Source organism: Theropithecus gelada, chromosome 1 (assembly GCF_003255815.1).
Source record: "Theropithecus gelada isolate Dixy chromosome 1, Tgel_1.0, whole genome shotgun sequence".
Taxonomy (NCBI): Eukaryota; Metazoa; Chordata; class Mammalia; order Primates; family Cercopithecidae; genus Theropithecus; species Theropithecus gelada.
Window position 1 is genome coordinate 217,355,486 of NC_037668.1, and position 15,558 is coordinate 217,371,043.

Below are 15,558 nucleotides of genomic sequence, written 5' to 3' on the forward strand. Positions count from 1 at the left end.
TACACTGATGGAGTTGAGTAGTTTGCAAAAGAGACGATATGAACATCAAAGCCTAAATTATTTTATCTGCCCTTTACAGAAAGTTTGCCAATCCCGAGCTATCCTAAGGGTCTCATCATAATGGAACTCAGAGCAGTCAAGACACTATTACCAACAGAACAAATAGAGTGCTTTCATAAATAAAAAACTAGGCACATTAATAATGGCTATTATGTTAAAACGCTTCAGGTATTTAAAACTACCCAAAGTCAATGCTAAAATCAAAATGAATATGTTCCTTCCAATAGTCTTACTATGCTTCTTCATAAAACATTTCTGTAAACATAATAAAACTTGTTTTAAATGTAACTTGTAAAGTTATTTGACTTAATCATGTTTAACATTTTTATTTGATCAGAGCAGTCGAGTAGAAATTACTTTGCAAATCAAAAACTCACACATAAATCAACTACATACATGTTAGTGAATAAAATTTCCTCCAAATGTAGTGAACTAAATTTTTAAACATAGTGCTTTTTTCCCAACTAAAAGCTGCTTTTCTCAAAACTGTATCACTTTGTAATTACTTTATGTTTGTCCCTATAGTCTCTGCAAAAAAAAATTTTGATTACTTTTTTTTTTTTACCTTGAGATCACGGTACACAATCTTTCCGGAATGTAGATAGTCCAAGGCAGAGACAATTTCTGCACCATAGAAACGTGTGCGGTCCTCAGAGAACACCCGCTCTCTCGACAAATGGAAAAACAGCTGCAGGGTAAACAGCAGGGACAGGATTGTAATAATTACTGATTTAGTGGGGGAAATTAACACAAACATAAAACACCTCTCATCACCATATTGTGATGATAGATAGTGTACTCTCAGTGGACACTGAGCACTCCTAGACAGCAGCTGGCTTATCTTTTCCAGGTTTCCAAGGGGAAACTGCGAGCTGTTAAATCAGCGTTTTAATCAATATACCAATCTTGTTTAAGGCATTCTGCTTGCTACCCATTTAACCTTCAGTTACCAGAGGAAAATATGCATCATCAGATTGCAATTTCCCTCTCACTATACTGTTGCTTCACTCTTCAAGGATTAGGTATTGAGACATTACTAAAATAAATGAACACAAGCATAGATATATTTTCTACTTAATTATTTGATTTCAAAGACAAGACCGCCAATTTGCTGAAACTGATTTACGTGAACTTGTTATATTCCACAATTTTTGATTCATCATAGTATCTCTAGAAATATTTTCAAAGTCAAAGTCAAATTATTGAGAAACTTTAAGGTTTTATGTTTTTCATTTATTTTAGTAATGCCCAAAAGGAACTGAGAAACATCCATTATTGTCATCACGGTTCTCAACGTATGTTCTATTTTCAGTAATAATTAGCTACAATGCCAATCCTTTCTCATGTAATCACTTAAAACTATAAGCCCATCCATTTCCTAGTTAACCACTTAAAACATATACCATTCGACAGTCAACAAACATTCACTGGGTGCTTACTGTGACCAAGCACCCAGCTCTCCAACAGGCCACTTCTTCATTAAAGAAACTACAAATATTATCTCTCAATTGGACAACATACATAAAGACAGACCAGGTTTCAGGCACTAGGAACTGACTATCAATCTTTGTTGTTGAAACATGCTTAGAACAATGAAAGATCGTTCACAGTGCTGAGTAAATTGTCAGGTATCACAGTATTAATAGATACACAATACATGTCTGTGAAAAAAATGAACCAGTCAATGCACTCTTGACTGCAAGATCAGAAATTGTTCCCTTACATGGATCATTGACTCATAATGTTTCTACAATATTGATGAAAATTATGGTTAACTAAGATTTGTTCTGCACACACCAAGTCATTATTTCAGGTAACATAAAACAGGTTCCCTACAAATTTATTCTTCCCCATTCCCACCCTCACCTTCGCTTAACAGCGTATTATTAAGATAAGCTTTATGCATGACCCACTGGCATAGCAAACAGAGAGAGAGAGAGAGAGAAGATCTCATCTATAGCCCCAAAAAGTGTAGCACAACAATAATTATATTAAAACTAAAATATTTTTGCAGTCTCTAAACTTTAATGCTTCCTACTATATTACTGTATTTTATCAAATCTCATATGCTACCAATTGGGACTGCATCATCATTTTATAAAACATCAAGGAAAAAAAGGTTGTCAGTTAAAACTATAACACATGATCTATTCTAAAAGGCATTCTGATTACAGAAATTTTAAGTATGTCTTCCAAATAATCAATATAGTATGTGAAAAATCAAATCATTTATACAATTACTCAGGGATAGTTTTCAAAATTCATTCATTTTATATATTTAGACATATACTATCTATTACCAGCCTAACAAGGATAGAAAGTAGAAGGAGCCACGTTTTCCAGGTTAAAATAATTTCTGCCATGCAAAATATCACTAACTTTGATGAAAAGATTGTGTGATCTCTATGTGGAGTTGTGGTAGACTTCTAACGAGATGAAAATAGTGATTAGGTTTCTAAATTTTCTTAAAAGAATGTCAAGTCCACTATCCATTTAACTTTACAAAAAATATGGATCCTCCCTAAATCAATATAATATATGCAAGATTCTAGATCTTTATTTAGACTATGTATCTTCAATGTGTCTGCCAGCCAATTTCTATAAAAATATCAGCTAAAAATTATATTTAAGGGAAAGAATTTACTTCTCAGTCTGCTATCTGATGTGTACCCTTACTACTTTATGGAACTTATTCTTAAGATAACCAACAACCTCTTAATCACCAAATCCAATAATCTATTTACAGTCTGCACTGCTTCTTCCAATTCTGAAGCTTAGGACATCACCTACTGCCCTCTTTCTTGAAACACGTTTCTGGGCTTTGGTAATACGACTCTCTCCTGATTTGCCTCCTCACTTTCTGGATAATCCTTCTCGGTTTCTACTTTGGCTCTCAATCAACTTTTCAATTCAGCATTCATTTAGTGAGTATCAATTATTTTAAAGTCACTGCTGGGCACTGGAAAAGAAAAAGAGGGAATACAATGATAAGAGGAATCTCTTATGTTTACAAGCATTGATTGTGGTAACGTTCTCATAAGTATACACTTAACTCCACATTCATCAAGTTGTTTCTATTAAATATATATAGCATTTTGTATATCAATCATAACTCAACAAAGTGGTTTAAACAAAAGACATAATTCCTGCCATTAAGCAATACGAATGAAGAGGACACAGGTATTGATTTAAAAAAAAAAGAGGGTTGTCATAAATTTCATAACTCAGATATTAAAAGTACTTTGAAGGCAAAGAGGGATTAATCTATGCTGGCATCATGTGAGGAGACTTGATAGATAAGAAAAAGCTTTACTTAAGTTTTGAAGAATGGGTTTTTCATAAATGGAAAACTTAAGGGAAAAATCCCCAAAAAAGTGCTACTCAAGTTTTATTCATTTGTATTTCCAACACAGCCTAGGACAGTACCTGCACATAGTAGGTGATTAATAAAAATTTAGAAAGCATTAATACTAAAGAGGAAAAACAGCAATGGCAAGAAAATACATGTAGGGAACACATGTATACAAAAAACAATATACAGTCAGAGAAATAATAGGATTTCCGGGAAAAAAAAAGATGAGATCAGACTGGTTAGGATCTTTACTAACATGATATAAGCAAGAATTTTTTTTCTGTAGATGAGAAGTATGAAAGAATTTTAGGTTAAAAATTAGCATAATTTGGTTCCACATACACAAATCAATGAATGTAATTCATAACATAAACAGAACACAAAAAACACATTATTATCTCAATAGACACAGAAAAGGCCTTCAATAAAATTCAACATCGCTTCATGTTAAAAACTCTCAATAAACTAGATATCGAAAGAACATACATCAAAATAATAAGAGCTACTTATGACAAACCCACAGCAAATATCACACTGAATGGGCAAAAGCCAGAAGCATTCTCCTTGAAAACCAGCACAAGACAAAGATGCCCTCTCTCACCACTCCTACTCAACATAGTTATAGAAATGCTGCCAGGGCAATCGGGCAAGAGAAAAAAATAAAGAGCATTCAAATAGGAAGAGAGGAAGTAAAACTGTCTTTGTTTGCAGATGACATGATCCTATATCTAGAAAATCCCATCCTCTCAGCCCAAAAGCTTCTTAAGTTGATAAGCAAATTCGGCAAAGGCTGAGGATAGAAAATCAATGTGCAAAAGTCATAAGCATTCCTATACACCAACAACAGAGAACCAAATCATGGATGAACTCCCATTCACAAGTGCCACAAAGAGAATAAAATACCTAGAAATACAGCTAACAAGGGAAGTGGAGGACCTCTTCAAGGAGAACTACAAACTACGGCTCAAGGAAATGAGAGAGAACACAGACAAAGGGAAAACATTCCAGGCTAATGAATACAAAGAATCAATATTGGGAAAATGGCCATACTGACCAAAGTAATTTACGATTCAATGCTATTCACAATAAACTACAACTGAAATTCTTCACATAATTATAAAAAACTATTTTAAAATTCATATGGAACCAAAAAAGAACCCGTAGAGCCAAGACAATCCTAAGCAAAAGGAACAAAGCTGGAGCCATCACACTACCTGACTTCAAACTATATTACAAGGCTACAGTAACCAAAACAGCATGGTACTGGTAACAAAAACAGACACATAAACCAATGGAACAGAACAGAGAACTCAGAAATAAGACCAAGTATCTACAACCATTTGATTTTTAACAAATCTGACACAAATAAGCAATAGGAAAGGACTCCCTATTGACTGATTCATTGATTGACTGATTGAGACAGAGTCCTGCCCTGTCACCCACGCTGGAGTGCAGTGGCATGATCTCAGCTCACAGAAACCTCTACCTTGCAAGTTCAAGCGATTCTCCTGCCTCAGCCTCCTAAGTAGCTGAGATTTATGGGCATGTGCTACCATACTGGGCTAATTTTTGTATTTTTAGTAGAGATGGGATTTCACCATGTTGGCCAGGCTGGTCTCAAACTCCTGACCTCAAGTGATCTGCCCACCTCAGCCTCTCAAAGTGCTGGGATTACAGGCATGAGCCACCGCATCTGGCCAGGACTCTCTATTTAATAAATGGTGCTGGGAGAACTAGCTAGCCACGTATAGAAAACTGAAACTCCCCTTATTTATACTTTATACAAAAATTAACTCAAGATGGATTAAAGACAAATGTAAAACCCCAAACTATAAAAACCCTAGAATAAAATCTAGGTAATACCATTCAGGACAAAGATATGGGCAATATTTCATGATGAAAACATCAAAAGCAATTGCAACAAAAGCAAAAATTGACAAATGGGATCTAATTAAACTAAAGAGCTTCTGCACAGCAAAAGAAACTACCATCAGAGTGAACAGACAACCTACAGAATGGAAGAAACTTTTTGCAACCTAGACATCTGACAAAGGTCTAATATCCAGAGTCTACAAGGAACTTAAACAAATTTACAAGAAAAGAACAACCCCATTCAAAACTGGGCAAAGGACGTGAACAGACACTTCTCAAAAAAGGACATTTATGTGACCAACAAACACATGAAAAAAAGCTCGACATCACTGATGATTAGAGGATGCAAACGAAAACCACAATGAGATACCATCTCACACTAGTCAGAATGGTGATTATTAAAAAGTCATGAAACAGATAGATGCTGGCAGGGCTACAGAGAGATGGGAACACTTTTACGCTGTTGGTGAGAATGTAAATGAGTTCAACCATTGTGGAAGACAAGTGTGGCAATTCCTCAAAGACCTAGAACCAGAAATACCCTTTGACCCAGCAATTTCATTACTGGGTATATACCCAAAGGAATACAAATCATTCTACTACAAAGATACATGCATGCATATGTTCATTGCAGCACTATTCACAATAGCAAAGTCATGGAATCAACCCAAGTGCCCATCAATGATAGATGGATAAAGAAAATGTAGTACATATAACCCATGGAATACTATGCAGCCATAAAAAGGAATGAGCTCATGTCCTCTGCAGGGACATGAATGGAGCTGGAAGCCATTATCCTCGGCAAACTAACGCAGGAACAGAAAACCAAACACTGCATGTTCTCACTCATAAGTGGGAGCTGAACAATGAGAACACATGGTCACAGGGAGAACAATACCACACATTAGGGCTTTGTGGGGCGGAGCCAGGGGAGGGAGATCATCAGGAAAAATGGCTAATGCATGCTGGGCTTAATACTTAGGTGATGGGTTGATAGGTGCAGCAAACCACCATGGCACACATTTACCTATGTAACAAACCTGCACATCCTGCACATGTACCCTGGAACTTAAAAATAAAATGAAATAATTAGCATAATTTTAAAAAGGCAATTCAGGTGAAAATGAGAGAATCAACTAAAAATGCCTGAGACTACAGCCTGCTAAACAATTTTTAAACTACAACAAAAAAGTTACTGACACCACTGTTGTGAAAAGCTGCAGACACAATGAGAGAAAACCGTACCAATCTGTAAGGACATAACTGTCTGGTTACAAGAGCCAGATACATAAACTTTTCTACTGAAATTAAGGTAATTATTATAAAGTAGAGAAGACACTTAAAGAATAAGCATGTTTGGAAATATCAGAAGTTATATTTGAGCTCGCAGAGAGCTTCTGAGGGACATCAGCTAAGGTAGTAGTAACAGACATATAAGGAGAATCAATATTCCAGAGGGAACTAGCTTTTACCACTTGGGTCAAGGGAGAAATCAACAATGTTGAGGTTTTTCTATGGCTGACTGAGTAGATGCTGATATAAAGGAAAAGAATGGGAATGGGGACAGAGGAGCAATGGGTTTTATTTTGACATGCTGATATCTAAATAGGCATTTGATAACACAGCTTTGCAAGGTCATGAAGGTAGATATGGGAATCATTCATAGAAAGGATATTGTTAAGACTAAGAAAGCAAAGAATAGTCTAGGAATTCAGTAAAAACTGAAAAGATAAGTGAAGGCAGAATCTTAGGGTACTACTATACATAGGACAGAAAAAAGAAGCAAAACAGGACATTGACGTGGAATACTAAGAGATGTAAAAAAAAGGAAGCAAGAATACAAGAAGTGAAGGGAAAATAAAGTTTCAGAAAGACAGGAACATTTGCTGAACTTAGGAATTAGGTCATCTGTTACTTTTCAAAGGTAAGTTGTCATATTTAGGTGGGCTGAAAAGAGAATGTGAAGGCAGAAATAATACACCATTCCTTTAGAAAAAACTGAATGAGGTGAGCTAGGGTATTATTGAACCAGAAGGTTTTTGGTGCAACATATTAAATAGCGCCTTCAAGAAAAAGGTTTGTCTAAAGAAATTGACCTATATAACTACAATTCATATGGAATAGGCACACAAATTAAAGACCAAAGAAATAACGAAGCAAGGAACACGTTATTTTAGGTTATAAAATTTAATACAGAATACTTGAACATGACAATATATGATAAGGTATATGGGAAAATGACTAATAAATAGTGCAACAATAATTAACTCTGAAGAAGCATAAAATGTAATTTTCACCTCATATCATAACAAAATTCGTATGTATTAGTCAAACATAAAATTTAAAACTAGAAAACATGTGTAAGTAGTTATGAAGTCTCAAGATGAAGAATAATTTTCTAAGCATAAAAGAAATGGAAGAAATAGACTTTTCGCTTTTCCCCAAGATGGTGGATTGGAGGCTTTCTGCATGCCTCAGCCACTTGGACACAGCAAGATAAAGATAACTCTGTGAGCTTTAATTCAAGAAGGGAAACGGGAATGTACTGAAATCATGCAGTACATGTCAGATCCCAGAGAGGAGAAGGCTTGCAAATAGCCCCAGTGATGGCATCCAGCTGATAAACGTGAAGTGAAGTCCCAGTGCATGAGAGAGGCAGGGAGCCTCCCTCTGTGACTCACCCTTCCACTGGGGATCCAAACAACCCAGGCCAAGGGAGAGCACTTCATTTCTCTCAATCCTGGAGCTTACCTGGGGAGTGGCTTGGAGTCACCGTGAGGGGAAAAGCTGCAGGCATTTTCCCAGAACCGGGAAAAAGAGCAGGACAATGTTTTTAATTTGGGCACATAAAAAGTCAGCCATTCCTTGATGACCCAGCAGTGTGGCTGCACAGGCATGTTAGTCTTGGACCAGAGATTAAAACACCTGCTCTGGAGTGGGATAGGGGCTTCACAGCCAAAACTGGAAAGTGCCCCAACAATAGGGCTAGAATTGTGCTTTCCCAAGTTGCAAGCCTGGGGCAGCAGGAGAGCTGCTAAAGCTGCAGTTTCTCCTGGGCTGCAAAACTTGCAGTCACGACTAGGTTGGCAACCTGGAACAGATTTGCATGTGCCATTGCTGGGTACCCCACTCTGTTCTCCTGAGATCATGGTGCAGTAGGGCCCTTTCTGCTACATCTCCAAGCTTATCTCCGGCATCCAGAGTAACCGTTTGCCTAGTTCAGCAGCCTAAGCCACGGCACTCCTCCTCACACAGGTTATGGTAAAGCACAGCTCTCTCTGCTCCATACCCAGGCAGATCTCTAGGCATGCAGAGCACCTCCTTGCCTGCTTCTGGAGTTCAAGTCACCCCACCCCCTCCTATGCAGAGATCTTGGTGCAGGGGGCCTCTGCTCCATGCTGTAGGTATCTTGAGCAGCTACTCTCCTGGACTAGAAGTTTAGACCATCCCCTATCCCTGTGCAGAGAACTTGGGGCTGAGGAAGTTTCCCAGCTACACTACTAGGCACATCTCTGGGCCCTTGGTGGCCACCTACTGAATTCTCCATTGGCACTAGTGCCTGTGTCTGTCATCAGGGGACCTGTACGTGGACCTGTCAGGTCTGGCCCTGCCGTTCCTGCCCTCTGCCAACCCCCCAACCCTGGGGCTGGGCAGTGAGCTCAGACTATGGTACATTCCATGAATTGGCCATTGCCTATGGCAACAAAGAGCTTCTGCCAGTGAACAAGTATCAACGTATACACTAAGCCATGCAGGCTGCAGTTGGCTCTTACCTCTAAGTGCCATCTACAGGCTTGCAGGTTAAATGCCACAGCCCAAAATAAAATTGGCCAAAAGAAGCACAGACAACTAAAGAAACAAAGTCAAAGACCCTACCCAGAATTCTCTATGGTCACATCCTGAAGGGAGGGGAAGAAAAGGGAAAGGAGAAAAATATATAATAAAATTATGGGGAAAGAAAGGAAAGAAAAAAATCCTACCCGCATGAAAATAATTACAAAGTTACAAGTGTTAGGGTCTCCAGATAAGGAAAAAGCAGCATAAGAATTCCAGCACTATGAAAAATCTGAATGTAGTGATACCACCAAAGGATCACACTAGCTCTTCAGAAATGGTCTCTAACCAAAATGGAAACTGAGAAATGACAGATAAAGAATTCAAAGTATGGACTGCAAGTAAGCCAAATGAGATCCAAGACGAGGCTGAATATCAACCAAAAAATACTTCTAAAGTAATCCAGGAAATGAAGGAAGAAATAAGCATCTTTAAGAGAAATCAATCAGACTTTCTGGAATTGAAAAAAATCACATAAGGAATTTCAAAATACAACTGAAAGTTTTAACAATAGACTGGACCAAGCAGAAGAAAGACTTGCAGAGCCTGAAGACCAGTATTTCAAACTAATCCAGTCAGACAAAAATAAAGAAAAAATAATTTTAAAAAATGAATAAAGCATTCAAGAAATAAGGGATTACAAAAAGTGATAAAACTTACAAATTACTGGTATTTCTGAGAAAGAAGAAGAAAAAGTAAACAATGAGGAAAATATATTTGAGGAAACAACTCAAGAAAACTTTGGTAATCTTGTTAGGGAGGCAGATATCCAGATACAAGAAATCCAGAGTACAACTGTGAGATACTATACAAAATAAACATCACCAAGGCACACTGTCACCAGACTGTCCAAGGTCAACACCAAAGAAAAAAAAACATCTTAAAGGCAGCTAGAGAAAAAGGGCAGATCAAAGGGAATGCCATTAGGCCTACAGTCAACTTCTCAGCAGAAACCTTACCAGCCAGGAGAGATTGGAGGCCTATTTTTAGCATTCTTAATAAAAAAAAAAAAAAAGAAAGAAAGAAAAAGAAAGAAAGAAATTCCAACCAAGAATTTCGTATCTTGCCAATCTAAGCTTCATAAGTGAAGGAGAAGTAAAATCTTTTCCAGACAAACAAGCACTAAGGGAATTTGTTACGACTAGATCAGCCTTATGAGAGATCCTTAAGAGAGTTCTAAATATAGAAACAAAAGAAAAATAAATGCTACCACAAAAATGCATTGAAGTATATAGCCCACAGACCGTATAAAGCAACCACACACTGGAAAGTATAAAGCAACCAGCGAATAACTTCATGATAGGATCAAAACATCACATAACAGTATTAGCTTTGAATGTAAATGGTCTGAACACCTCACTTAAAAGACACAGAGTGGCATGTTGGATAAAAAAACAAGACTTATCCCATCTGGCTGTCTTCAAGAGACCCATCTTATACATAATGACTCCCATAGGCTCAAAGTAAAGGTTTGGAGAAAGAGCTACCACACAAATGGAAAACAAAAAAGAGCAGGAATCACTATTCTTTCATCTGATAAAACAGACTTCAAACTAACAGCAGTAAATTAAAAAAAAAAAAAAAAAGACAAAGAAGAGTATTACGTAATGATAAAGGGTTCAATTCAACAAGAAGACTTAACTATCACACATATATCTATCTTCTCTCTCTATATATCTTCCATATATGTATATATCTTCCATATATACATATCTCACATGTATGTATGCACCCAATATTGGAGCACCCAGAGTCATAAAACAAGCACTATTAGATCTACAAAAAGACATAAATAGCAACACAATAATAGTGGGGGAGTTCAGCACCCCACTAGCATTAGTGAGATCGAGGCAGAAAACTTACACATTCTGGACTTAAACTCAATGCTTGACCAACTGAATCTGAAAAACATCTACAGAATACTCTCTCCATCAACCACAGAATATATATTCTTCTCATGTGCACATGGAACAATACTCCAAGACTGACCACATGCTCATCCTTAATTTAAGTCTCAAAAAAGTTAAAAAAAAAAAAAAAAGAGAAAAGAAAAAACAACAACCCTGAAATCATACTAACTATACTCTTGGACCATAGTGGAATAAAAACAGAAATCAATACCAAGAAGATATCCCAAAACCATGCAGTTACATGAAAATTAAACATCTTGCTCCTGAATGTCTTTTGGGTAAACAACAAAATCAAGGCAGAAATAAAAATGTTATTTGAAATAAATGAAAATAGGTACACAACACACTAAAATTCAAGAGATGCAGCAAAAGCAGTGTTAAGAGGAAAGCTGAAAGCACTAAATGCCTACCTCAAAACATTAGAAAGTTCTCAAATTAAAACTCTAACATCGCATCTAGAGGAACCAGGAAAACAAGAACAAACTAACCCATAAGCTAGCAGAAGAAAAGAAATAACTAAAATCAGAGCAGGATGGAATGAAATTAAGACCTAAAAATACACATAAGGAAGTGATGAAGCCAAAAGTTGGTTCGTTGAAAGGATAAGGAACATTGCTAGACTGCTAGTGAGATTAACAAAGGAAAAGAGAAGGTACAACTAACCACAATCAGAAATGACAAAGATTACATTACAACTGATCCCACAGAAATACGAAAGGTCCTCAGAGGCTACGTGTCTACACAAATGAACAAGAAAATCTAGAGGAAATGGATAAATTCCTGGAAACACACAATATCCCAAGACTGAATGAGGAAGAAATTGAAACACTGTACTGACCAATATCGAGTTCCAAAATTGAAATAGTAATAAAAAAAACCTACCAGCCAAAAAAGTCCCAAACAAGACGGATTCACAGCTGAATTCTATGCGAGGTACAAAGAAGAGTTGGTAAAAATTCTACTGAAACTATTCAGTAGATAAAATGATAAAAATATCATTTTACAAAGCCAGTAACATCCTGATACCAAAACCTGGCAAAGACACAAGAAAGAAAATCACAGGACAATATCCCTGATGAACACAGGTGCAAAAATCCTCAACAAAATACTAGGAAACGGAATTGAAGAACACGTCAAAAAGTTAATTCACCATGATTAAGTAGGTGTCATTCCTGGGATGCAAAGGTGGTTCAACATATACAAATCAATAAATGTGATTCACCACATAAACCAAATTAGTTTTCAATAAAATCCAACATCACTTTATGATAAAAACCCTCAACAAACTAGGCATCAAAGGAACATACCTGAAAATAACAAACGCCATCTATGACAAACCCACAGGCAACATCATACTAATAGGCAAAAACTGGAAGCATTCCCCTTGAGAACTGGAACAAGATATGGATGCCCACTCTCACCACTCCTATTCAACATAGTACTGGAAAGTGCTAGCCAGAGCAAATCAGGCAAAAGAAAGAAATAAAAAGGCATCCTAATGAGAAAAGAAAAAGTCTAACTATCTCTCTTTACTGATAATGATTCAATACTCAGGAAACCCTAAGGCCTCCACCAAAAGACTATTAGAACTGATAAATGATTTTTGCAAGTTTTCAGGAGAGAAAATCAATGTGCAAAAATCAGCAGCATTTCTGTATACTGGTAACATCCAAGCTGAGAGCCAAATCATTTACAATAGCCACACACACACAAAAATATCCAGGAAGACATCTAACCAATAAGGTAAAAGATCATTACAAGGAGGACTACAAAACACCATTAAAACACCATTAAAAGAAATCATAGATGACACAAACAAATGGAAAAACATTCCATGTTCATGGATTGGAAGAATCAGCATCAGTAAAATAGCCATATTTGCCTGCCCAAAGCAATCTACAGATTCAAGGCTATACCTATCAAACTACCAACATCATTTTTCACAGAACTGGCAAAAAAAAAAAAAAAAAAAAAAAAACTATGCTAAAATTCACAAGAAACTAAAAAAGAGCCAGAATAGCCAAAGCAATCCTAAGCAAAAAGAAGAAAGCTGGAGGCATCACATTACCTGACTTCAAACTATACTATAAGGCTACAGTAACCAAACCAGCATGGCACTGTACAAGAAAACAGACACAAAGGCCAATGGAACAGAAATAAAGCCACCCACCTACAATCATCTAATCTTTGGCAAGGCTGATAAATATAAGCAATGGGGAAAGGACTCCTTATTCAATAAATGGTGCTTCGACGGCTGGTGAGCCATATGCAGAGGAATGAAACTGAACCCCTATCTTTTACCATATACAAAAATTAATTCAATATTCATTAAAGATTTAAATGTAAAACCTCAAACTATAAGAATCCTAGAAGAAAATCTAAGAAACACCATTCTAGACATCGGCATTGGAAAATATTATATGACTAAGTCCTCAATAGCAATTGAACAAAACCAAACATTGACAAGTGAGACCTAATTACACTAAAGAGCATCTGTATAGCAAAAGAAACTATCAACAGAGTAAACCTACAGAATGGGATAAAATATTCATAAACTATCTGACAAAGGTCTAATATCCAAAAAGTATAAGAAAGTTAAACAATTGAACAAGCTAAACACAAGTAACCCAATAAAAAATGAGCAAATGACATGAACAGACATTTCTCAAAAGAAGACATACATGCAGCCACCAAACATGAAAAAATGCTGCACAACAGTAATCTTCAGGGAAATATAAATCAAAACCACAATGAGATATCATCTCATACCAGTCAGAATGGTTATTAATATATCAAACAATAATCAGTCTAATAGTACAATAACATGTTGATAAGGCTGCAGAGAAAAGGGAATGCTTGTAACACTGTTGGTGGGAATGTACATTAAGTCAGCCACTATGAAAACCGATCTTGAAATTTCTCAAAGAACTTAAAATGAAGCTACCATTTGACCCAGCAAACACATTACTGAGTGTGTACCCAAAAGAAAACAAATTGTTCTGTCAAGTAGACACATGGACTTCCATGTTCATCACAGAACTATTCACAATAGCAAAGACATGGATAGACCGGATTAAGAAAATGTGGTGTATATATATGCCATGGATATATATATTCTTTTTTTCATAAAAAGAACAAAATCCCGTCCTTTGCAGCAACATGGATGCAGCTGGAGGCCATTATCTGAAGTGAATTAACACAGGAATAGAAAATCAAATACTGCTTGCTCTCACTTATAAGTGGGAGCTAAATGGACATAAATATGGTAACTATAGAAACTGGAAACTACTAGAGGAGGGGAGGAAAAGGGTGGAAAAACTAACTGTTGGGTACTATGCTCAGTACCTGGTCATGGGATCATTTGTATGCCAAACCTCAGCATCATAGCTGTATACCCAGGTAACAAACCTGCACATGTAGCTTCTTGAATTTAAAATAAAAGTTGAAAAATATAAAAAAGAAATGGAATAACAGAGGGAAAGTCCAGTAGATTTAGCCATATAAAGTAGCAAAGATAGAAATAAAATGGAGTATTTATAACATGTGACAAAGCTCATATCCTTAATATAAAAAAATTAAAAGACTAAAACACAAGAAAATGGGTAAAGGTATAATTAACCTGAGAGGGCTACAAATTTTTAATGTATATGAACATAGGCCACCTTATAATAATCAATGCAACAGAGACAAAACTTAAAAAACTTAAAAAACAAGAATTTTAAATCCATGAAATATTTGCATTGTCAGTGAAAGTGAAGTGAGATAAGCATCTTTATACACCGTTGGCTGGTATGTAAACAGATACTCTTTTCAAAACAATCTGGCAATAGATAGCAAGATAATTTTTAAAGTTCAGTAGTTGCTCTCCTAGAAATTTCCTTAAACAAAAAATGAAAATATACGCTGGGTGCAGTGGCTCACACCTGTAATCCTAGCACTTTGGGAGGCCGAGACAGGCGGATTGCCTGAGCTCAAGAGTTCAAAACCAGCCTGGGCAACATAGCGAAACATGTTTCTACTAAAAACACACAAAAATAGCTGGGCGTGGTGGTGGATGCCATAATCCCAGCTACTCAGGAGGCTGAGGCACAAGAATTGGTTGAACCCGGGAGGTGGAGGTTGCAGTGAGCTGGGATTACACCACTGCACTCCAGCCTAAGTGACAGAGCAACACTCTGTCTCAAAAATACATACATACATACATACAAACATACATACATACACACATAAAAATATAGAAGCCATCTTCTACACAATGATATTCTTTTCAGTAGTATATAGAGAGAGAAAATGTGAAAACAGCCTTCCAACCATGTTGAAGAAAAATTAGATTTTTAATCTCACAATATAGTACGATAAATTTCAGATTTTTTTATATTTTAAATTTCAAAATTTTTATATTTTTTAGTTAACTACTAGTTAAAAATCAGAATATATGAGTGAAAAGTCAATGGGACTGAACTTACCCAACTGCCCTAAACATTTGATGGGCATATCTAAAACAGAAAATGAGAACTGAGCAAATATATA

At 36.4% G+C, this 15,558-nt stretch overlaps 1 protein-coding gene across 2 annotated transcripts in view; it reads right to left on the minus strand.

Annotated features, from left to right (window-relative positions):
• Positions 1–15,558, minus strand: part of AKT3 (AKT serine/threonine kinase 3) — a 361,197-nt gene that overhangs the window by 77,780 nt on the left and 267,859 nt on the right. For both annotated transcript variants that reach the window (XM_025361843.1, XM_025361849.1), the window contains exon 9: positions 626–748. In XM_025361843.1, coding sequence (XP_025217628.1) covers positions 626–748 — 123 coding nt within the window. The remainder of the gene's footprint in view (positions 1–625; positions 749–15,558) is intronic.